Source organism: Lepidochelys olivacea, assembly GCF_965140295.1.
Source record: "Lepidochelys olivacea isolate rLepOli2 genome assembly, chromosome: 9".
NCBI classification, from domain to species: domain Eukaryota; kingdom Metazoa; phylum Chordata; order Testudines; family Cheloniidae; genus Lepidochelys; species Lepidochelys olivacea.
In genome coordinates, this window is record NC_140419.1 from 102,607,029 (window position 1) to 102,630,209 (window position 23,181).

The following is a 23,181-nucleotide window of genomic DNA, read 5'->3' on the forward strand; positions in this document are numbered from 1 at the left end:
GGGACCAGGGCAGGAAAAACCATCTCTGAAATAAGCATCCAAGATTACAAAAATTTTAAGTAATAGCAAGGAAATGCGTTAGCTTATCTTTTGTTTTAGCTTGTGAATTTTCCCTATGTTAAGAGGGAGGTTTATTCCTGTTTTTTGTAACTTTAACGTTTTGCCTAGAGGGGAATCCTCTGTGTTTTAAATTTTATTACCCTGTAAAATTACCTTCCATCCTGATTTCACAGAGGTGCTTCTTTTACTTTTTTCTTTATAATAAAGTTCTGTTTTTAAGAACTTGATTGGTTTTTAGTGTCCTAAAAACTCAAGGGTCTGGTCTGTGCTCACCTTGTTTACCTATTTGGTTGGTATATTATTCTCAAGCCTCCCCAGGAAAGGGGGTAAAGGGGTTTGGGGGGATATTTTGGGGAAACAGGAACTCCAAGTGGTCCTTTTCCTGAATCTTTGTCTAACTCACTTGGTGGTAGCAGCATACCATCCAAGGACTAGGAAGAATTTGTGCCTTGAGGAAGCTTTTAACCTAAGCTGGTAGAAATAAGCTTAGGAGCTCTTTCATGCGGGTCCCCACATCTGTACCCCAGAGTTCAGAGTGGGGAGGGAACCCTGACAGTCTCCTTGGTACTAGCTATTTCCACTGTCTGGTTTATACTTCAGGCCTATCAAGAATGCACAGAAAACCAGTGGGGACTAACAAGGCCTGAACAGACTGCAGATTTCACTCTCCAGTCCCCATGGAGACAAGGTCCTGAAAAGTAAGTGCATTATAGCAAGTACTGATAGCAGGGAAAACCATTTCCAGGTCATTTGAAAAACAGGAATTTAAAAAACCCACAAGGAAATTTAATAAACAGTTGATTCATCAATGCCAGTATTGCAAGCCAAATTTCACCCAGCCTCACACTGAGGACTGGAGAAGGGCAAACATAGTATCTCTTCCTTTAAAAGCAAACCCAGGGAATGTATAAACTAGACAGCCTGACTTTGATACCTGGAAGGATAATGGAACAATTATTAAGCAATCTGTTTGTAAGCACTCTAGAGGATAATAGGGTTATAAGGAAAACCTAGCATGGATTTGTCAAGAAAAAATCATGCCAAGCCAACCTAATTTCCTTCTTTTATGGAGTACCTGGCCTAGTGGATAGGGGAATGCAGTAGATGTGATATATGTTGTGACTAATTTGAATGAATTCATATCAGCAGGGTCAAATGCTATTCACCCAAGGGTACTGAAGGAATTAGCTGAAGAAATCTCGGAGTCACTGGCAATATTTACAAACTCATGGATGACAGCAGAGGTCCCAGAAGATTGAAGAAGGGCTAACATTGTGCCAATCTTTAAAAGGGGGAAAAAGGAGGAGTCAGTGAACGATAGATCAGTCAGCCTGACTTCAATACCTGGGAAGCAACTAGAACAATGTATAAAATATTTAATTTGCGAATATCTGGAAGATGAAGAGATAATCACTAGCAGCCAAGATGGATTTACCAAGAACAAAGCATGCCAAACCACCTTGATTTCCTTCTTTGATAGGGTAACTGATTTGGTGGATGGGGGAATGCAGTAGACATAATATACCTGGACTTCAGCAAGGCCTCTGACAGTCCCCCATGACATTCTGATAAGATGGAGAAATGCAGGCTTGACAGAACTACAATTAAGTGGATACATAATTGGTTAACCAACTGCAAACAGAGTAACTATATTAATGGACTGATGTTGGATTGGAGGGTGGGCTCAAGTGGGGTTCCACAGGGGTCTGTTCTGGGTCTGGTGATGTTTAATATCAATATTACTGAGCTAGATGTAGGCATAGAGAGCAGACTGATCAAGTTTGCACATGACACAAAACTAAGCGGGTTGCTAATACTCTAGAGGATAGAGTTAAAATTCAGAGTGATCTTGAAAAATTGGAGAACTGGGCTATAGCCAAGATGAAGTTCAACAAAGACAAATCTAAGGTGCTACAATTAGGAAAGAAAAACCAAATACAGAATGGGGGAAAACTGGCTTGGCAGCAGCATGGCTGAGAAGGATCTGGGAGTTGTGGTGGATCACAACCTCAACATGAGTCAGCAATGTGATGCTGTTGCAAAAAAAGCAAATGCAATTTTACGTTGCATTCACAGAGGCAAGTCATGGGAAGTGATAGTGTCGCTCTACTTAGCGTTGGTTAGGTGTTGGTTTGCACACTGTGCAAAATTTTGGTCACCAGTGTATAGAAAGGATGTAGAGAAACTGGAAAGGATCCCAAGGCAAGTGACAAAGACGATCGAATTAAAGCCTGGATGAATGGACTATAAGGTGGATAGAAAGTTGGCTAGATTGTCGGGCTCAACGGGTAGTGATCAATGGCTCCATGTCTAGTTGGCAGCCGGTATCAAGTGGAGTGCCCCAAGGGTCGGTCCTCGGGCTGGTTTTGTTCAATATCTTCATAAATGATCTGGAGGATGGTGTGGATTGCACCCTCAGCAAGTTTGCAGATGAGACTAAACTGGGAGGAGAGGTAGATACGCTGGAGGGCAGGGATAGGATACAGAGGGACCTAGACAAATTAGAGGATTGGGCCAAAAGAAATCTGATGAGGTTCAACAAGGACAAATGCAGAATCCTGCACTTAGGATGGAAGAACCCCATGCACCGCTACAGACTAGGGACCGAATGGCTCGGCAGCAGTTCTGCAGAAAAGGACCTAGGGGTTACAGTGGACGAGAAGCTGGATAGGAGTCAGCAGTGTGCCCTTGTTGCCAAGAAGGCCAATGGCATTTTGGGGTGTATAAGTAGGGGCACTGCCAGCAGATCGAGGGACGTGGTGGTTCCCCTCTATTTGACATTGGTGAGGCCTCATCTGGAGTACTGTGTCCAGTTTTGGGCCCTACATTACAAAAAGGATGTGGAAAAATTGGAAAGAGTCCAGCGGAAGACAACAAAAATGATTAGGGGACTGGAACACATGACGTATGAGGAGAGGCTGAGGGAACTGGGATTGTTTAGTCTGCGGAAGAGAAGAATGAGAGGGGATTTGATAGCTGCTTTCAACTACCTGAAAGGGGGTTCCAAAGAGGATGGGTCTAGACTGTTCTCAGTGGTAGCTGATGACAGAACAAGGAGTAATGGTCTCAAGTTGCAGTGGGGGAGGTTTAGGCTGGATATTAGGAAAAACTTTTTCACTAGGAGGGTGGTGAAACACTGGAATGCGTTACCTAGGGAGGTGGTGGAATCTCCTTCCTTACATATTTTTAAGGTCAGGCTTGACAAAGCCCTGGCTGGGATGATTTAGTTGGGGATTGGTCCTGCTTTGAGCAGGGGGTTGGACTAGATGACCTCCAGAGGTCCCTTCCAACCCTGATATTCTATGATAAGCCATATGAGCAAAGGAACTGAGCATGTTTAGTTTGGAAGAGAGGAGATTAAGGGGGGTTATGATAGCCATCTTCAGATATTTGAAAGGCTGCCACAAAAAATGAAGAAAAGTTGTTCTCTTTTTTGCCACAGAGGGCATGTAATAGGCAATGGGTTCAAACTACTGCATAGCAGATTTAGATTAAATTTCAGAAAAAAATTCCTAACTGTAAGAACAGTAGGACAATGGAACAGACTGCTTCACAGGAGGTTTTCAAAAAGAAGCTGGATAATCCCCTTTCTTGGATGGTTTAGACGCAACAAATCCTTCATGTTGGCAGGGAGTTAGATTAGCTGACTATTGTGGTCCCTTCTGATTCTATTATCTTGATTTTTAACAAGGTTTTTGACACAGTCCCACATATTCATCTAAACAAACTAGGGAAATGTGGTCTAGATAAAATTATTGTAAGGTGGGTGCACAACTGGTTGAAAGAATGTACTCAAAGACTAGTTATGACTGGTTTGCTGTCAAACTGGGAGGGCATATCTACTGGGGTCCATCCTGGGTCTGACACTTTTCAATATTTTCATTGGTGGCTTGGATAATGGAGTGGAGAGTAAGCTTCTAGTCCATCTTGCCCAGTATCCTGTCTTCCAATAGTGGCCAATATCAAGTGCTTCAGAGGGATGAACAGGGAATCATCAAGTGATTCATCCCCTGTCGCCCAGTCCCAGCTTCTGACAAACAGAGGCTAGGGATACACAGAACATGGTATTGGATCCCTGTGCACCCTGACTAGTAGCCATTGATGGACCTGTCCTCCATGAACTTATCTAGTTCTTACTGGAACCCTGTTATATTTTGGCCTTCACCACATCCCCTAACAAAGAGTTCCACAGGTTGACTGTGAAGAAATACTTCCTTTTGTTTGTTTTAAATCGGCTGCCTATTAATTTCAGTGCCTAGCAATGCTTTCAGGATCATTTAGGACATTTCATTAAGGACAAGTCTTTTGTTATCTTAATCACCCTGCCTCTGTTTATAAGCAAACTCCCTGACCCAGGGGCGGAAGCTGGGAGCAGCACATTACTCATCACATATCACACTCAAGCTGTGTCGCCGTTAAGCGCTCCCTCTGGGGCTAGGGAATGCGCTGTGACTGCAGACCTCGGTACTAAACTCAGCGGAGGCTAGAGCCACTTCCCCCAACCCCCTTACTTGGTGCCCCTGCATGTGAGAACCTAAATATTTTAAGGTTTGTTTGATGATTGCTCTCATTCCGGTGAGGGCTTTTTAAAGCTTACTCAGCATCATTTCCAATCTTTTGTTTTTCTGTTCTACTTACTGTGGTGCCTACAATGCTCAGAGCGTCTTCAAAGTAGCCCCACACCTCCTCCAGCACACAAGCATCTGTGTCTGTCACTCCAGTTGGCAGAGAAAGGTGAACCAAGCTGTGCAGACATTTGCTGGGAATCAAAACAGCAACAAAGAGGAAACTTGTTAAATACCCTGTGGAATAGGCGTTGTTGATTACTCAGCAAAGCAACCAGCCACGGAACAAATGAGCTGAGTTTTAACAGCAGCAGCACTGTGGCTTGTGTCTCCATGTTGTCTGCACGACACTGCTTTGTACCCTGCCCCTTTCTGAAAGCAGAAGGACGTCCTTGCCCTGGGTCTGAGCTCCTTCCTGCAGTCTATAGATGGGAGGGAGCAGCTATTGTATTTTATAGGAGTTGCCCAACTGAAAGAAAGGGGAAAGCAGCTATTCCTATCCCAATCTCACTAAGAGGGAGCTAACTACAGGGCCCTGCATGCCTTGCTTCCCTTTGAAATAAAGAAAAACAACAGCAAACGCATGCACCTTGAAATGGTTCTTCCTGCTCATTAAGGGAAAAGGCAGCTCCTTCATGATAGCTCAGCCTGGACTTTATAAAGTCTGCTGCAGTTTCCACGATATGCATCTGATGAAGTGAGCTGTAGCTCACGAAAGCTTATGCTCTAATAAATTGGTTAGTCTCTAAGGTGCCACAAGTACTCCTTTTCTTTTTGTGAATACAGACTAACACGGCTGTTACTCTGAAACCTGACTTTAGCAGAGTGATTCACAGAGCACTGCAGTGGCAGTTCAGGTGCAGGGGGAGCAGAAGAGGGAATTCCATTACAGGGAATGGAATCTGAGGCAAAAGGACGTCAGGTGGTAGTTCAGATTCCATCTACAGCAGGTACCCTGGGCAGCTGGTTGCTCAGAACCACTATACCATATATATGGCATCCTATCTTTAAAGCTAACTCCTCCCAACCCATGTGGCTTTCCCCTCAGTTCTCTTCACTTAATTTCTTTTGAGAGGACTACAACACACGCATCCAGCTGCAGTATGCCCTATGGAGCATGTCACAGTATAAAGCCAAAACTGCTTACTGGCACCTATTTGTAGCCAATCATCTTCATTGGCTTAGTTACCACTGTGAATATAAATTGTGTTAGTGTTAATTAAAATCTGTTTACTTAACATGCTTTCTGTTGTTAAACACTAGTGCAACAAAGATAATCATGTTGAAAAAAGTGTTGACTAGTCAGGGGTAAGGCTATGTTTTAGTCATGGGAATTTTTAATAAAAATCATGGACAGGTCAGGGGCAGTAAACAAAAATTCACGGCCTGTGACCTGTCCATGACTTGTACTATATACCCCTGACTAAACCTTGAGGTGGGGGGAGCAGCCCAGGGGCGCCACAAGTGTTTGGGAGGTGGGGCAGCCTGGGGGTGCTGTAGGTGCTCAGGAGGGGGTGCTGCAGGTGCTAAGGGGGGAGCAGCCAGGACCCCCACTGGTGCTGGGGGGGAGGGGGTTGGCAGGGCTGGCAGGCTCCCTACCCAGCTCCTCGCAAGCGGCAACATGTCCCTTCCTCAGCACCTAGCTCCCTGTACTGCCCCCCCCATGCACCGGCTCCGCAGCTCCCATTGGCCTGGAACCGCAGCCAATGGGAGCTGTGAGAGTGGTGCCTGTGGGCGGTGGCAGTGTGCAGAGCTAGGAGCTGAGGGTTAGACACGTTGCCATTTCTGGGGAAGCCCCACAAGGTAAGCACCACCCAGAGCCCTCATACCCTCTTGTGCCCCAGCCCTGAGCCCCCTCCACACCCAAACTCCTGGTGCTGCTGGGCGGGGGGTGGCCCAAAACTGCCCCAGTGGTGGCCCGTGCAGCTGGCCCAGGGACTGCCCAAGCTGCTCAGGTGGCTCTTGGGACAGCCACACAAGCTGCTGCAGAAGTCACAGAGTTCCTGGAAAGTCTCAGAATCCATGACTTCCATGACCGCCATGACAAACTTGCAGCCTTAGTCATGGGTAATCCTAACATGACTAGTGTTGCCCATTTGTAGTAGCAGATATTGGAGCCTTGCAGCAGGTTAGTCTCCCACTTGAAGGGAATTTGGTGACATGGAGTCAGGGTATTTTCTGTGTAATTTACTAACTTACAAAATGGGCACAAGTCCTGTCTATCTTGAGCAGAGACAACCAAAATTGCAGCAACCTCAGCCACTACTGCCCTGTCACCAAGCAGCAGCTCCCTACTTGGCACTAATTTACATAGCACACTCTCTGTTCTTGCATAAGCCTGAGTCTTTTATCTGGGACACCTTTAGTCCAAAGCTGCTTGCCCTGGACTGCATGATCTAGCAAGAGGGGCCTTGGCATGAACTCTCTTTTTGTTCCAAAGCTCTGCAACACAAAGGAAGCACAGGCATGTTTGGATGGAACCAGCTCCTTGCCAGTCTCCTTCTTGGAGGCTCTAGGGTTAATTATAACCAGCTAACACATTTTTAAACATGACTACCTTTGTCTGCACTAGTGGTCAAGTGACGTATAACATCATATTAAAACATTAGTTAAACAAAGCCAACGGAAGATTTCCTCCTTACATACTGTATGTGTGCAGCACAAGTACACAAACCTACTCCGTTACCATTATCAGCACTAATGAGCTCACCTTTGAAGAGCTCAGAGAGGAAACAGAGTCCCTGTACCCAGAAGCTCACAGTATGTCTGGAAAAAGGGTGTCTATTAAGGTCTTGTCTATATTATAGAGTTTTGTCAACAAAAGTCAGCTTTCGTCAACACAACAGTGGAGATATACACACTATAATGCTCCTTCCGCTGACAAAACTCTCCTGCTTTGCCAACAAAATAAAACCACCTTGACGAGAGGCATAGAGCTTTTTGGAGCAAAATATCAACAAAGTGTCAATGTAGACACTGTGCTTGGTTATGTCGCTGTAAATGGTCTCCAGGAGGTGTCCCACAATGCCCATTCTGACCGCTCTGGTCAGCAGTTTGAACTCTGCTGCCCTGCACCTGGGAATTTCTGAAATTCCATTTCCTGTTTGCTCAGTATGGACAGCTCACATTGCATCTTCCCAGCTGACTACGGCATCACCCCACAGCAAAATGCTCTCCTGCTCAGAGTACACCCGAGGTGTTGGATCTGCTGGCACTGTGGGGAGGAGGCTTTGCAGTCCCAGCTACACTCCAGCTGTAGGAACTTCAGTATCTATGGTCAGATTTCTTGTGGCATGTTGGATAAGGGCTATGAATGGGACACGCATCAGTGCCATGTGAAGCTAAAGGAGCTGAGGCAAGCACACCAGAAGGCAAGGGAGTCAAATTGTTGCTCTGGTGCTGCCCGAAGACTTGCCGCTTCTATAAGGAGCTGGATGCCATCCTCGGCAGTGACCCCAACTCCTCTGCCACAAGCCATGTGGTTACTCTGGCGGGGCTGGAGATTCAACCCTGAGGATGAAGTCATGGACAAAGAGGTCAAGTTGGAGGATGATGTGGAGCACACAGCAGGACCTCTTTTCCACTCCAGAGGGGTCGAGCCTGTCCCAGCAGTCCATCTCTGGCGTGCATGAAGCAGGAGAGGGGAGCTCTGGTAAGTGATCTTTTTGAGTTGATGCTGCTTGGTTATATGAGGTAGAGCTGTCCTTTGCTTTGTTATAGTCTAGAAGTGGGTGAAGGGATAGAAATGTACAAGACTAGCTGTGTCTGCATGTGATTCGCATTCCCCTGTGCAACTAAGCAATGCGGCAGAACAGTGTGTTAATGCACACCGAGATTTCATAGGAATCCTCTAGAGAGATCTCTAGGAAACTTTCCTGGATGTACTCGCCCATCATCAGACAAAGATTCCTTGGCAGAGCTGTTTTGTTCCTCCTGTCATTTTAGGAAACTCTGCCACACCAGTTGGCAATCACTCATGGACCAACACAGCACACAGACAAGCAGCATGGGAACTCCGTCTGAAGCCGTACACATGTAGGAGATGCATGCTTGCATACCCTTAGGAGTGAAATATCAGCTTCAGTGACCCCCGCCTGTGGAAAATAGTGGCAGAATTTACGATATTGTCCCTAGTTGCCTCCTAGACCCTTTGTCCCATCTAAGTGCTCCCTGGGGCCGAACTCACCATGTTTAGGGCTTTTGCTGAGATGTGTGCTTGGCAACGGATAGCGAGAAACTGATTCAAATCTCAAAGGAGGTGCATCTTACTATAATGATTTGATGCTTTGCATGCACTAAACAATCATGCTTCTGTTTACTGTTTCTTGTGCTTCTACAGATGTGGCCTTCAGAGGAACACCCTACACACCAGCAGAGCACCTCTACCAGATAAGTATCAGAGGGGTAGCCATGTTAATCTGTATCCACACAAAAACGAGGAGTCCGGTGGCACCTTAAAGACTAACAGATTTATTTGGGCATAAGCTTTCACGGGTTAAAAAACCACTTCTTCAGCTGCATCTGAAGAAGTGGTTTTTTTACCCACAAAAGCTTATGCCCAAATAAATCTGTTAGTCTTTAAGGTGCCACCGGACTCCTCATTGTCTTCCAGATAAGGCAGCGAGCAAGGAGGACATGTTTCAAGAGATGTTCCAATCCTCAGAGGCCAAAAACCAAGAATGCAGGGCATGGAAAGAGAGTTTAAAAGAAAATTATAAAACAGGACAGCAAGGAGAGCCAGGAGTGAATTTTAATGGGCCAGGAGCGGATGATAAAAGTGATGGAGGAGCAAATGGAGATGTTAAAGTCTCTAATCATGCTGCTTGCAGAATTAATGCGTGCTCGTCCCTCCAACCCCCCACAGCTGATACAGAACTGCTTTCCATGCCATCCCCAAACTCCTCCCACACATTCCTTTCAACTTTCCGCCCAACTCAGTACCCTATTCGCTCCACCCCTTCGGACAGCTTCCAAAATGATAGCTGGACTTACAGACAGCAATAAGGGTCTACACTGCCCATCATTGTTATCCCCCTTTCCACCAATCCTTTTGTGTGTGTTGTTAATTGGTATTTAATAAAAACATACTCTCTGAAAGATAACCAATCTTTGTCTCCTACATACGGTGTTTGAATTAATACACAGTTGTAATCTGATCATTTGCTGACTACAAATCATGGTCAGAAATCATCAAAATTTCAAGAAAGGCGGCAAATTAACACAGCATGGCGGAGTGCTGTATAGAAAGACACATTACTGGTGTTCATTGTCAAAATGGTGCCTCAAAGCCTCTCTGATTCAGGTAGCTCCCCATTGTGCCCCTCTAATAGCTCTGGTATCTGGCTGCTCAAAATCAGCCACTAGGCAATTCGCCTCCACACTCCACCCCAGGAGAAACTTTTCACCCTTAGCCTCACAAATATTATTCAGCACACAGCAGGCTGCTATGACCATGGGAATATTTTCTTCATTTGGGTTTAACATGCCATAAAGGCAGCACCAGTGTGCTTTTAATCTGCCAAAGGCACATTCCATGGTCATTCTGCACCTGCTCAGCCTCTTGTTGAAGCGCTCCTTGCTGCTGTCCAGGTTTCCTGAGTAAAAGTTCCTGAGCCATGAGAGTAAAGGGTATGCTCGGTCTTCCAGGATCACCATGGGCATTTCAAAAGACTCCAGTGAAAACTTCTGATCTGAAAAGAAAGTCTCTGCTTACAGCTTTATGTACACGCCAGTGTTCCTGAAGATGCATGTGTCATGGACCTTCCTGGACCATGCCGCATTGATGTCAGTGACACGTCCAGTGATCAACAAGCGCCTGCAATACCATGGAGAGGTACCTCTTTGTACTGATGTACTACGTCACAACATGGTCCGGGGCCAAAATTGGACTCTGCATGCCATCTATCGCCTTGCCGCAGTTAGGGAATCCCACTGCTACAAAGCCATCTACTATTTCACACACATTGCCAACAGTCACAGTCCTTTGTAGCAGGATGTGATTACCTGCCCTGCACACTTGCATTCACGCAGCCCCAATGGTGGACTTCCCAACTCCAAACTGAGTCACGACTGACCGGTAGCAGTCTGTAGTTGCCAGCTTCCACACAGTGATCATCATGCTCTTCTCCACAGAGAGGGCAGCTCTTATTTTGGTGTCCTTGCCCCACAGTGCTGGGCCAAGCTCTGTGCACAGTTCCAGGAAGGTAGCTTTCTGCGTCCAAAAGTTCTGCAGTCACTGCTCATCATCCCGCACCTGCATAACAATGCAATCCCACCACGCAGTGCTTGTTTCCCGAGCCCAAAAGCGACGGTCCACCGTGTGCAGCTGCTCCATGAATGTCAAAAGTAATCTGGTGTTGTTTCTTTCCATGGCACACGGCAGGTCAGGCACCTCGGATTCCTGTTAACATTGGATGCTCATGATATATTGCATAATCAGTCATGATGTGTTCATCTACAGTGACCACAACAGTAGAGAACATTGTAGGGTCCATGCTTTCAGATATGGCAGGTAAACAGTAAATGGGGGAAATTGAAAAATGCTGTGAAATGCAGTTGGAATGGTGGGACAGAAAAAAAGTGCATCATAGGACGTTGATCCCGCATCCATGATGCGCTGTGATCCACTCCACCTTCCCACAACTTCTAGCTGCAGAAGGTGTCAAGTAGTCCAGTGGGATAGCTACCCACAGTGCACTGCTCTCACTGTCGATGCTAGAGCAACAACTGCGGACGCGCTCTGCCACAGAAGGAGCGTTGTGTGAACATGCAAAAGTGATGTAATTATACTGGTTTTTGATCGTCGGCATAACTTGCATTGACAAAACTCTGTAGTGTAGACAAGGCCTAAGTGAGAGTGGTTTTTATTCAATGAACATGGGCTCATCTCTTGAGCATCATGTTTTAAGCAGTCACTGGCTGTTCACAGCTGGACTAGGCTAACCTGCATGCTGATCACCCAAGTTAACTCTGCAGTGAAAACGCAGCCTTATTCAAGTAAGCAGATCCACTGAAGTCAGTGTGGCTATTGACATAAAGAGTTTGACCCCTTCTGTTTATCATCATAACCCTTGTGCTCATTACTACTACTTCTATCAAGTAACTAAGATGTTACTGTGTGCCTCACAGTCATAATACAGACAGGTTCCTGCCCCACAAGGCAAAAATCAGAGACCACAGGGAAAGGGATCTAACATGCAATCAACAACTGATTCCCTTATTTGTCTTCCTTCCCTGCCAATCCCTCACTGGAATAGTTTGACATACATCAAGGAAAAACAATGGCCAGTTGATGGGATACATGACCACCTGACTGCCTGTGCACATTACCGGCCTCAGTCCTTCTAGCAGTAATTGGTGTGAACACTAACCTGACTCTCACAGCATCAATGGCTTCCTGTTTCCTATGAAGGGTCAGAGCGCTCTTGAGGGCCCTCTTACACACAGAGGGATAATAAGCAGGAGACTCCATCGCTAATGCTTGAAAAACAAAAGAACATGGAGAAGGAAAATTAAAATGAACAAGGTCAGACCTCCCGCACATTGGTCACTGCACTGTTTCAGGGTCCCCTATGATAAATGAATGACTCTAGATTTGTATAACAGAAATGTTATTTCATAAGCAGCAATTGTATTCTTGTCCTGAGGAGCTGCTCAGTACTAGTGACTGCTGGTGCAGAGCACAAGCCAGCATGGCTTTACTTCCTTCTTGTCACAAGATCATAAATGATAGTTGCAGAGCTTAAGAAAATAGGTTCTGTAGTTAATGAGAGGTCTCTTTGTTGACTGGCTATGTCTGCTGCAGCAACACAAAAACAGAGGTGTCCTACATTAACAATGGCTATTTGGTTTTGTTTTACATTTCCTGGCAATACCATGGCTGATTTAAAAAAAAAAAAAAAAAAAGAGAGAAATGCAGAATCTAGGAGTCATTCCCTGATCTACGCTAATAGTTTCAAAATAAGTGAAATGTAAACAATTTGTCATTTGGGTTCTAAGATACTCCCTCACCTTCCTGAAAGCCCATTCTAAATGCTCAAGTTCCAAAAGGCATCGCTAGAGCTTTGCGATGAGGAGACAGAGCAGTACAGCAAATGCCAGGTACAAGCTTCTCCATTATCTTTGGATTTTAAGTCAAGACTGGACATCTTCTGAAGGATCTGCTCTTGCTCAATCAGAAGTTATTGGCCTGGATACAGGAACCACTAGGGGACACTGTCTGGCCTGTGTCAGGCAGGAGGTCAGCCTAGACAATCATAATGGTTCCTTCTGGCCTTAAACTCTATGAAAAGGTTTTGGATTTTTGAGATGGAGGGAGTCTGTAAGGCTCTGACTCACATTCCATATGTATCACCAACAGGTTGATACTTCAAAATATGGAGATCTCTGGGTACTACAGTGATCACAAATACCTCCTCCAGGCAACACAGTATGCCTGGATTTTGCATAGATTTTCACTGCTACAGAGTAATAATCCTACTCACTCCAAATGAAAGAGAAAGAATATCATAAGATGCAGTCATGGCCAAGTTTCTTTACATGACTTTAACAACTATGGAAATGTAAATAGGGCCCTTACAAGCAATGGTTTCTAGAATCTTAGTCTCTATTTGTGGCAGTTCCCACACCAATTCCAGCAGGCTGTCCAGTTCTGGATCATTGAGTTTGGCTCTTGCTTCAAATTCATAAACCAGCAGCAATGTGTCTGTTGGGTCTTTGGAGAAATCTCCTGCAGAGGACACACAGTATTGCCTGTTATTAGTCAATCTGTTATAGTCAGTTTATGAAATGAAGCTGCAAGGTGCAGCTTTGCCCTCAGTACCAGGAAAATCCTTAAACCAAGGCACTGAGACTTAAAAGTAAGGAACAAACTATGAGGTTTAACAACCATGTTTGAACCGCATAAATACATACAGCACAGATTAAACTCCTGAAGTTTTCTCCCGGCATTAATCTGGAGTGAATAATCCCGAGTAAATTACACCTACATAGAGAGGACTACCTCAAAAGCAAGCAACTTTCTTAGGCCTTGGCTACACTTGTGAGTTGGAACGCATTAAATCAGCCTCGGGTGCCCTCACTCCTGAGGTGTCCACACTGGCAAGGCACGTAGAGCGTCCGGACTCTGTGGCTGGAGCACCCCTGGTAATCCACCTCCACGAGAAGCATAACGCTTGCTGTGCCCCGGCTGCAGCGCCGCGGTGCCAGTGTGGACACCCTGGTCTATTAATGCGCTCTTATCAGCCTCCATGAAGTGTCCCACAATGCCTGTTCTAACCACTCTGGTCATCACTTTGAACTCTACTGCCCTGCCCTCAAGCGACCAACCGTCAGACTCGCCCTTTAAATTCTCTTGGAATTTTGAAATTCCCTTTCCTGTCTGCTCAGCAAGGCGTACAGTCCTCTCAGCACATCTTTCCAGGTGACCATGCCTCCAGGTGCCAGGTGATCCCCAGTATGTGTTATGTTGGATCATATTAAAGATGTTCTGTATTAAAATCACAAATGAGTTTGGTTCCCCATCATTTAAATTCCAGGGTATTACTAATTAAGAGGTCTCTTGGTTTTTGGTCTCTTGTTTTTACTGTTTCTCTCCCTCTCTGTGTGAAACTTGCAAGCTGCTAATTGTGTTAGTACATCCTAAGACAGAGTCTGTTCTCAAAGCAATACTTTGTAACAACTACTCACCCAGAGAGAGCAACTCAAAGCGATACTTTGTAACAACAGAAACAACACACAGAGACCCCCCCCCCGCTCTTTTGTTGTATTCATCTCGCTTTGTTAACAATTGTGATTAAAATAGAGACAGAGGATGTATGTGGATGGATGCTTGGTGTGGATAATAAATGATCAGGGAGGTGCCAGCCTAAGAATCCAGTGTCGATCGGCCGAAGAAGGCGTCAACTGGAAACAACCAGAGGACCCCCGGAGGGCAGACTAGAATCCACCCAACAGCCTCAAGGATGGGAGAACCGAAGAACAAGATAACATCGAGCAGCACGGAGCCGTCAGGAATGTGCCATCTGCTGATTGATTCAGCAACAGCATGATGAAGCAATTCCCATAGACTGGCATAGAAATAAATTCCTAAAAAAATGGACTCTAGAAACTGAGAACTTTGGGGTCTGCAAACCAACTTCCAGGAGCATCAGATGCGCATCTGACAAGGCCCTGCTCCCTCCTCATGTCCAGGCCACCTGGCCAGTGGCTTGGCACGAGCAACTCTAAGGCTGGTAACTATGATAACAACCTTGCAGAACCCGTGTGTGTGTATGAATGAATGTGTGAATAAATATGAAATTGAATGGAATGTTATAGCTATAACTAACTGCTGACTATGATTCTTTCTGTATTCACAATAACTGTGGCATTTTGCCTTATCCCCTTTAATAAGATCCTGCTGGTTTTTATTTTATTGGTATAATATATGAAGCAATGGTGAGGTGCTGGACCTCATCACTGTTTGGGGGAGGAAGCTGTCCAGTCCCAGCTACACTCTAGCCGTAGGAATTATGATACCTACGGGCAGATATCAAGGGCCATGATAGAAAGGGGCCATGACCGGGACGCAGTGTAGTGCAGGGTTAAAGTGAAGGAGCTGCGGAATGCCTACCACAAAGCGCGGGAGGCAAACCGCCGCACTGGTGCTGCGCCCATGACCTGCTGTTTCTACAAAGAGCTGGACAAGATACTTGGGGGCGACCCCACCTCCAATTCGAAGAGCACCATGGACACTTCAGAGGCCCTGGCAGCCCAGAGGGCAACAAGGCAGGAGGAGGAAAGTGGGAGTGAGGGTGCTGAGGAGGAGGTGGGTCCAGAGCCAGAGGACAGCCCGGCATCCCTAGATGCATGCAGCCAGGAGCTGTTTTCAAGCCAGGAGGAAGGTAGCCAGTTGCAGCAGACGGTGCTTGTGGAAGAACAAACAGCAGAGGAGGTGCCCAGTAAGCAGCTTTTATTTTGGGTAGGAAGTTGTTCAGTGCAGGCTGTTGGGGCAAGGAGTGTTACAAAAAGAAGGGGTAGGGCTGCGTGCATGCCTAGATGAGGAATAAGGCGTTGATGTGGTCTCTCACATCGTGGTAATCGGCCTCAGTTATCTCACTGAATGTCTCATGCAGAAGCTGGGCAATCCACTTGCACAGGTTCCTTGGTAAAGCTACTGTGCTCCTTGTCCCAGTCAGGCTAACATGTCTGCACCACTGTGCCATGCAGGGCTGGGGGGACCACTGTTGCACACAGGCAAGCTGCATAAGGGCCAGGGCGGAAGCACCATTGTAGTTGAAGACCCTCCCTTGCTTCCCAGGTTACTCTCAGCAGCGAGATAGCTTCCAGGACGAACTCCTGTGGAAAATGTGGAGACAGTGTTTAGTATTGGGGCCCTCTGCAGCTGCTGGCTCTCCCCAAGGCAAAGAACCCTAGAGGACAGTGTGGCCCTGAAATAATCAGTCCCCCTTGCCCCGTGGTTACTTACCATTTTGGGGCCCCTGTGGGTTATGTGCGCTCGCTATCTTTGGGACGGGCATTTTCTGCGATTGTGTGCACTGTGCTTGTCTTTAAGTTCAGCCAAATCATTGCTCTGTCTAATGTGAACAATGCTGCCTCTGTTAAGTGTTGCATTTTGGCTTTACAGATGCAACCTTGAGATCCCAGCGGTCCTTGTTATCAACGGCCGAAAGGCTGCAAAGAATCAGGAAGCAGCTGGAAGAAGTAAGGAGGACCTTCTGCATGAAGTCAAAAAGTACAGGAGTGGCGGGAGACCAAAAGGAGGCTCCGCCAGGGGAATGTGGATCACTGGCAACAAACCACGCAGCAGCTCCTAAGCATTATGGACCTCCAAGTGGACTCGATGCAGGCGCTCACAACACTGCAGACAGAGCAGATCCACGCCTGCCCCCCAATCCCCACTGCAGCCCTTGTCCCAAAACTCTTTCCCTTGTGCCCCCATGTCACCACCAACCCACTTTCCCCAACATCTGGTTTCTTATTGCCACCAGCTGCCTCCAACACCTGTAGCTTCACCACCCAGCCCTGCAAACTACAAACCTTACCCACTGCACTCAACCCCCATCACCATGAATTTGAGCCAGCCTGAAGTGCAGCACTCATTACACGGCACTCCAGTGAAAAACAATCAGATTGACATTTGAATATGTGACGCTGTATGGAATATGCAGAACACTGTGATGTTATTGATACCAATATTATAGAATTGCAATGAATCTGACCAGATATGCCGTATAAGGTATCTGTGAAAATGTTATAATTGGCCAAGTATGATAATCTCATTTATATGTTTGCATCACCTTTGTATGATGAGTTATAGATATGTAGGGTACAGCTGTATTTCCAAACTTGTGCTGTATCTGGATGACACTCCCAAACTAGGGTTGCCAGGTGTCTGGTTTTCAACCGGAATGCCTGATCGAAAAGGGATCCTGGCGGCTCTGGTCAGCACCACGCATTTCTGGATCCCTAGCCCAGAGCCTGTAACCCCATCCCAACCCACTGCCCCAGCCTGGAGCCCCCTCCCGCACCCTGAACCACTCATTTCTGCACCCCCAGCCCAGCACCTGTATCCCCTCCCACACCCCAACCCCCTGCCTCAGCCCAGTCTCCTCTCATACGCTGAATTCCTCGGTTCCACCCCACAGCCTCAAGCAACCTCCTGCACTCCAAATCCCTTATCCCTGGCTCCACCCCAGAGCCAGCACCCTCAGCCAGAACCCTCACCTCCCTGATGCGCCCCAGCCCGGAGCCCCTCCCGCACTCTGAACCCCTCAGCCCCAGCCCGGAGCCCCCTCCTGCACCCCAAATCCCTCATCCCTGGCTGCACCCAAGAGCCTATACCCACATCCGGAGCCCTCACCCCCTCCCACACCCCAACCGCTGGAGTCAGTCCAGTGAAAATAAGCAAGTGAGGGTGGGGAGAGTGAGTGACAGAGGGAGAGGGGATGGAGGGAGACTGGGCGGGGCCTTGGAGAAGGGGTGGGGCAGGGCAAGGGTGTTTGGTTTTGTGCAAGTAGAAAGTTGGCAACCCTACCCCAGACAGATTGGCATCAGCAATGCCTAGCCTGTTCGATGGCCCACCAAGGGTCATCAATGGTATAATGAACCTATAGAAAGAAGCCAGGGGCTACACCTTATGAGTCAGCAAGACATGTAGGGGCATGTCTGTGGACACAGAACTCTAAGGCTTTTCCATGCCATGTGCTGCGAAGCTTGTGTTTGGGAAAAAGGAAGTACCTGCCACATGGCAAAAGAATATAAAAAGCAGCTGCATCTTCTCCATTTTGTCTTCATTCCTGCTTTTTACCTCTGGAATAACTTTTCTACAAGCTGAAGCATTGAACAAAGGACTGAATGATCCATCCAAGCTGTGGATGTGTTCCAGAGGGACTTTCAAGCCAGCAAACTCACCAATACTGCTAAGAACCTGATATATGGACTTTGAAGTCTCTGTATGTATCTGATTGATTTACCATTTAAGAACTCTCTTCTTATTTCTTTATAATAAATCTTTCCTGTTAGTAGATTACATTTGAAACTATAGCTGAAAATTGGCCCACTCAGGACACCCAGAAAATAGTCAGCACAAACTTAAGAGCAAACATTATGCCCCACTGCCACCAGGAGATTGCAAAAATAAATTCCCATTCATAAAGGTCCCTGTGGGCTAAGAGGAATATTTGCCGATGTGATACAGTGTGAAAATTAGATGCTTTTGAAAAAAAAAAGTCATTTTAAGAATAAAGAGAACATATTTAGTAAAATGTATTGTTTTTTCTTTGGTGTCATCTTAGAAATTATTCCAGAGTCATCTGTCCTCTTTGCTGGTGCTACTAACTACAACATAATTACAACTCATTACAGTCATCTGGATTTGTAATTTCACTTTTCCTTGGAAACCAGGCAGTCAACATAGTGAGCCAAATTTATCACCACAGTGACTCCACTAAATGTGACCCACTCTAACAGATTCACTTCAGTTCCCACCAGCACTTCAATAAAAGTTGCCCACCCCCAGTTTCACACACTCAGTATGGCAAGTATGTATCTCCTGCTGAAAACTATGTATGTGCCACCCTGAGCTGTTAACTTCTCGAGTGCTGCACAAGATATAGGCTGAATCAGTTCAATTGTGTGATAATCATCGTAAGAAAACATCATGATGCCTATCTGAGTATTGTTTTGTCCTGTGTGTTTCACCCTATCCCAATGGTACTGAAGGGGTTAATTAACTGCATATAAAACAGTACCTGTAGATTTTACACTGCATGTGCAAAGGGACTCATCAAAAGAGAAAAGGGACTTATCAAAAGCGTAAACAGCGAGGTGGCAAAGTTTGCAGATGATGCTAAACTGCTCAAGATAGTTAAGACCAAAGCAGACTGTGAAGAACTTCAGAAAGCTCTCACAAAACTAAGTGATTGGGCAACAAAATGGCAAATGAAATTTAATGTGGATAAATGTAAAGTAATGCACAGTGGAAAAAATAATCCCACCTATACATACAATACAATGAGGGCTAATTTAGCTACAGCTAATCAGGAGAAAGATCTTGGAGTCATCATGGATAGTTCTCTGAAGACGTCCACGCAGTGTGCAGCGGCAGTCAAAAAAGCAAGCAGGATGTTAGGAATCATTTAAAAAGGGATAGAGAATAAGACGGAGAATATCTTATTGCCCTTGTATAAATCCATGGCACGCCCACATCTTGAATACAGCATACAGATGTGGTCTCCTCATCTCAAAAAAGATATACTAGCATTAGAAAAGGTTCAGAAAAGGGTAACTAAAATTATTAGGGGTTTGGATCGGGTCCCATATGAGGAGAGATTAAAGAGGCTAGGACTTTTCAGCTTGGAAAAGAGGAGGTTAAGGGGGGATATGATAGAGGTCTATAAAATCATGAGTGGTGTGGAGAAAGTGAAAAAGGAAAAGTGATTTACTTGTTCCTATAATATAAGAATAAGGGGTCAGCAAATGAAATTAATGGGCAACAGGTTTAAAACAAATAAAAGGAAGTTCTTCTTCACACAGTGCACAGTCAACCGGTGGAACTCCTTGTCTGAGGAGGTTGTGAAGGTTAGGACTATAACAGGGTTTAAAAGAGAACTGGATAAATTCATGGAGGCTAAGTCTATTAATGGCTATTAGCTGGGATGGGTAAGGAATGGTGTCCCTAGCCTCTGTTTGTCAGAGGGTGGAGATGGCTGGCAGAAGAGCGATCACTTATGAAAATCCAGGAATACTTGCCGCCATGTAGGTACACACAGAAAGTTGAGAGTGACTCAAGTTACTCAGGTTAATGGAAAGCAGACATATAACAAACCCTGTCACTGGCTGGTGGTAATGAAAAGAGGCAGGGCTGAACCATATAAATATGCCTCTTCCTACTTAGAGGAGCTCAGGTTCAGGTCAGGTTAGAGCCTGGGAGAAGAGAAGAGGGATTCATTCTCAGTCCGGAGAGGGCTGCATACTGAAATACCTGTCCTGTTCATAAAGTTACTTTTCCCATCTGCACTATAACTATGTTGAGCATTTTAGTGCCCCATAATGAGCCTGCAATGGCAAGAGAAAGTTTACACTAACATCTTATCCTTATTCTATTATCTTCAAGAAAACAACACATGGACCCACACAAGTTTTTCTTTTAGAATCATAGAATATCAGGGTTGGAAGGGACCTCAAGAGGTCATCTAGTTCAATGCACTGCTCAAAGCAGGACCAATCCCCAATTTTTGCCCCAGATCCCTAAATGGCCCCCTCAAGGATTAAACTCACAACCCTGGGTTTAGAAGGCCAATACTCAAATCACTAAGCTATCCCGCCCCCCAGAGCCTTCCTGTATGCTCTTCCTGCTGGAGATCCAGAGAAGAAAAGGCATCAGACAGTTCTCTGACTTTTGGTACAGTACCTAATCCATGAATTTGAATCCTAATGTGCCACTTTAGTTAAATTGGGAAATCTAGGCCTTTTTTCTCCTGTTAAACTGCACAGTGCAAGGAAACAGGTTTGGCAGAGTAAACTTTTGTTTTAAAGAACCTGGGAATTTTTGTACAGGCTGCTCTAGTCATTGGCTCTAAGTACTGCTATACTACATAATCAAACAGAATTTCTAACTTACCTGTTAGCTTCAGAACATTCCAGATTTCCCTGCATGCCTGGATGTGATGAAGGGCCTGAGACAGAAGCTCAATCTATTTTGTAAAATTAATACATTATTTTTAAACTATGTTTTTAAAAAGAAACATGAATATAAATCTCACAGCAAACTACAGTAGAGAAGCCTCCAGAGTACCTGGCTACATAATAAGTGAAAAGCCAGGCTAACTCTAATGCATCATCTGCACCCAGTTTTCTTTTTCTTCTTCTTTAGGAGAGACCGCTACACCCCATTCAAAGCATCAAGGATCCATCACACTTGAGGCTCCATTGGTCCAGGCACATAGCACTAAGACGACTCTAAGGGACATGGCTTATATGAACCATCAGCCAGAAAACATTGCTACTGAGTGCAAGACATTCTCAAAAAAGTTGAACATTCCTGTCTATGCAGTACAATGATTGCAGCCTGTCTAGTGAGTAAGAGACCGGTATCAGACACTGAACCCAAGTTCCCAGCACAGCAGTAGCACAGGGCACGATAATCTGACCAGGAATGAGAAATTGAACATCAGGCCCCTTGGCAGAGTAACAGAGGGCATTATCACCTATATTTGTACCGGAAATCAAACCCTGGAATCCAGAATGGTATTATGACCTGACACCATACATAGTTGTAAGAAGGGCCATGCATAGGTTGCAAACAAAATGAGAGCAACTAGCAGCACTGGTCTGTTCTGCATGGCTGGGCTCTCACTCCTTGTCAAAGAGGTGCAAAGGCAAGAGCGTAGTGTCACAATTAGGACTAGTACACATAGGACAGTCACTCCCAGAGTGTTTTTAAAAAAGAAACCTATTTCTGTGCAGTGTTCTCTGCAGAAAAGACAGAGGCCCAAGCACTGAACCCTGCTCAGCAAACTTTTGCACTTATCACCACTCAACAGATTTCTGTACTTCTTCCACAACCTATTAATCTAAATATTCTCCTCCAGGGTGTGTGTATGCATCAGAAAATAAAAACTGTGACCTTCATAATATTCACATCACCACCTCAGCAACTGCATAATCCTACTGCTATAGTCTTAATCTTCCTGTTCCACCCTGGTTTGTCATCACCCCTTCATACATGTTATCTTAATGTAGATTGTAATGTAAACTCCTTGGGGCAGGGACACTGGCCCAGATCCTCTGATAGTGTACATCCATTTAGCTCCATTGAAGTCAACAAAATCAATTTACAGCAGCTGAGAATTTGGTCCAATATCTTATATCGGTTGTAAAGCAACATGAAAATTTACTCTATATTGTGAAAGGATTGTATTTTCAAGCTCCCATCCTACGTGAAATAACTGAGAATTATAAAACACCGAAAGAAGCTATGTTTAGGGTACATTAAAAGCCAGATGTTCACCTGCCCCATATGTAAAGGGCCAGCACTCTACCTGTTCAGTGAGTGTTAAACTGCATCGCCCCATTTCCAGATCAACTGCTGCAGCCAACAGCAAGCATGTCTTCTGGGCAATCAGAACAGCTGTATCAGATGGACAAAACTGGGAGAACTAAAACAGAAACATGAATAGTCAGCGAGGATACTGCCAGGTCACGGCTAGCAATCAACAAAGAAAGAAACATTTTCTACTGCAGTGATAGAAAGAAAGTAGTTTACTTATCATTTCCATTTTTCCTTTATCTCCCACTGTTTGTGACACTTTTCCAGAGGCTCAAGTACCATTTCCTTCCTTCCCACTCATCTTTTTCCACCTGGAGAGCACTCATTACATCACTTCCGTTGAAGCTGACCCTTCTGGGCCTTTCTGTTTTGTCCTGGGTTTATACAACAGCAGCAGCAATGCTGACAGCACAACTGGGGGACACATTTTACTTAAAGGGACACTAGGCGGGTGAGGATTATCTTCTATTGGAACAACCTCTGCTGGTCAGAGAGACAAAATTTCAAGCTTACACAGAGCTCTTCTTCAGGTTCACTTTAGCAAAGCTTCTGATATGGTCTCCCACAGTATTCTTGCCAGCAAGTTAAAGTAGTATGGGCTGGATGAATGGACTATAAGGTGGATAGAAAGCTGGCTAGATCATGGGGCTCAACGGGTAGTGATCAATGCTCCCATGTCTAGTTGGCAGCCGGTATCAAGCGGAGTGTCCCAAGGGTCGGTCCTGGGGCCGGTTTTGTTCAATATCTTCATTAATGATCTGGAGGATGGTGTGGATTTCACCCTCAGCAAGTTTGCAGATGACACTAGGGAGGAGTGGTAGATATGCTGGAGGGTAGGGATAGGATACAGAGGGACCTAGACAAATTGGAGGATTGGGCCAAAAGAAATCTGATGAGGTTCAACAAGGACAAGTGCAGAGTCCTGCACTTAGGATGGAAGAATCCCATGCACTGCTACAGACTAGGGACTGAATGGCTCGGCAGCAGTTCTGCAGAAAAGGACCT

At 45.6% G+C, this 23,181-nt stretch overlaps 1 protein-coding gene across 2 annotated transcripts in view; it reads right to left on the reverse strand.

Annotated features, from left to right (window-relative positions):
* Nucleotides 1-23,181, reverse strand: part of TEX11 (testis expressed 11) — a 148,016-nt gene that overhangs the window by 6,654 nt on the left and 118,181 nt on the right. For both annotated transcript variants that reach the window (XM_084638556.1, XM_084638557.1), the window contains 5 exons: nt 22,169-22,285; nt 20,749-20,821; nt 13,204-13,353; nt 11,996-12,104; nt 4,699-4,819 (listed from right to left, as the gene is read on the reverse strand). In XM_084638556.1, the coding sequence (XP_084494682.1) occupies nt 4,699-4,819; nt 11,996-12,104; nt 13,204-13,353; nt 20,749-20,821; nt 22,169-22,285 (570 nt within the window). The remainder of the gene's footprint in view (nt 1-4,698; nt 4,820-11,995; nt 12,105-13,203; nt 13,354-20,748; nt 20,822-22,168; nt 22,286-23,181) is intronic.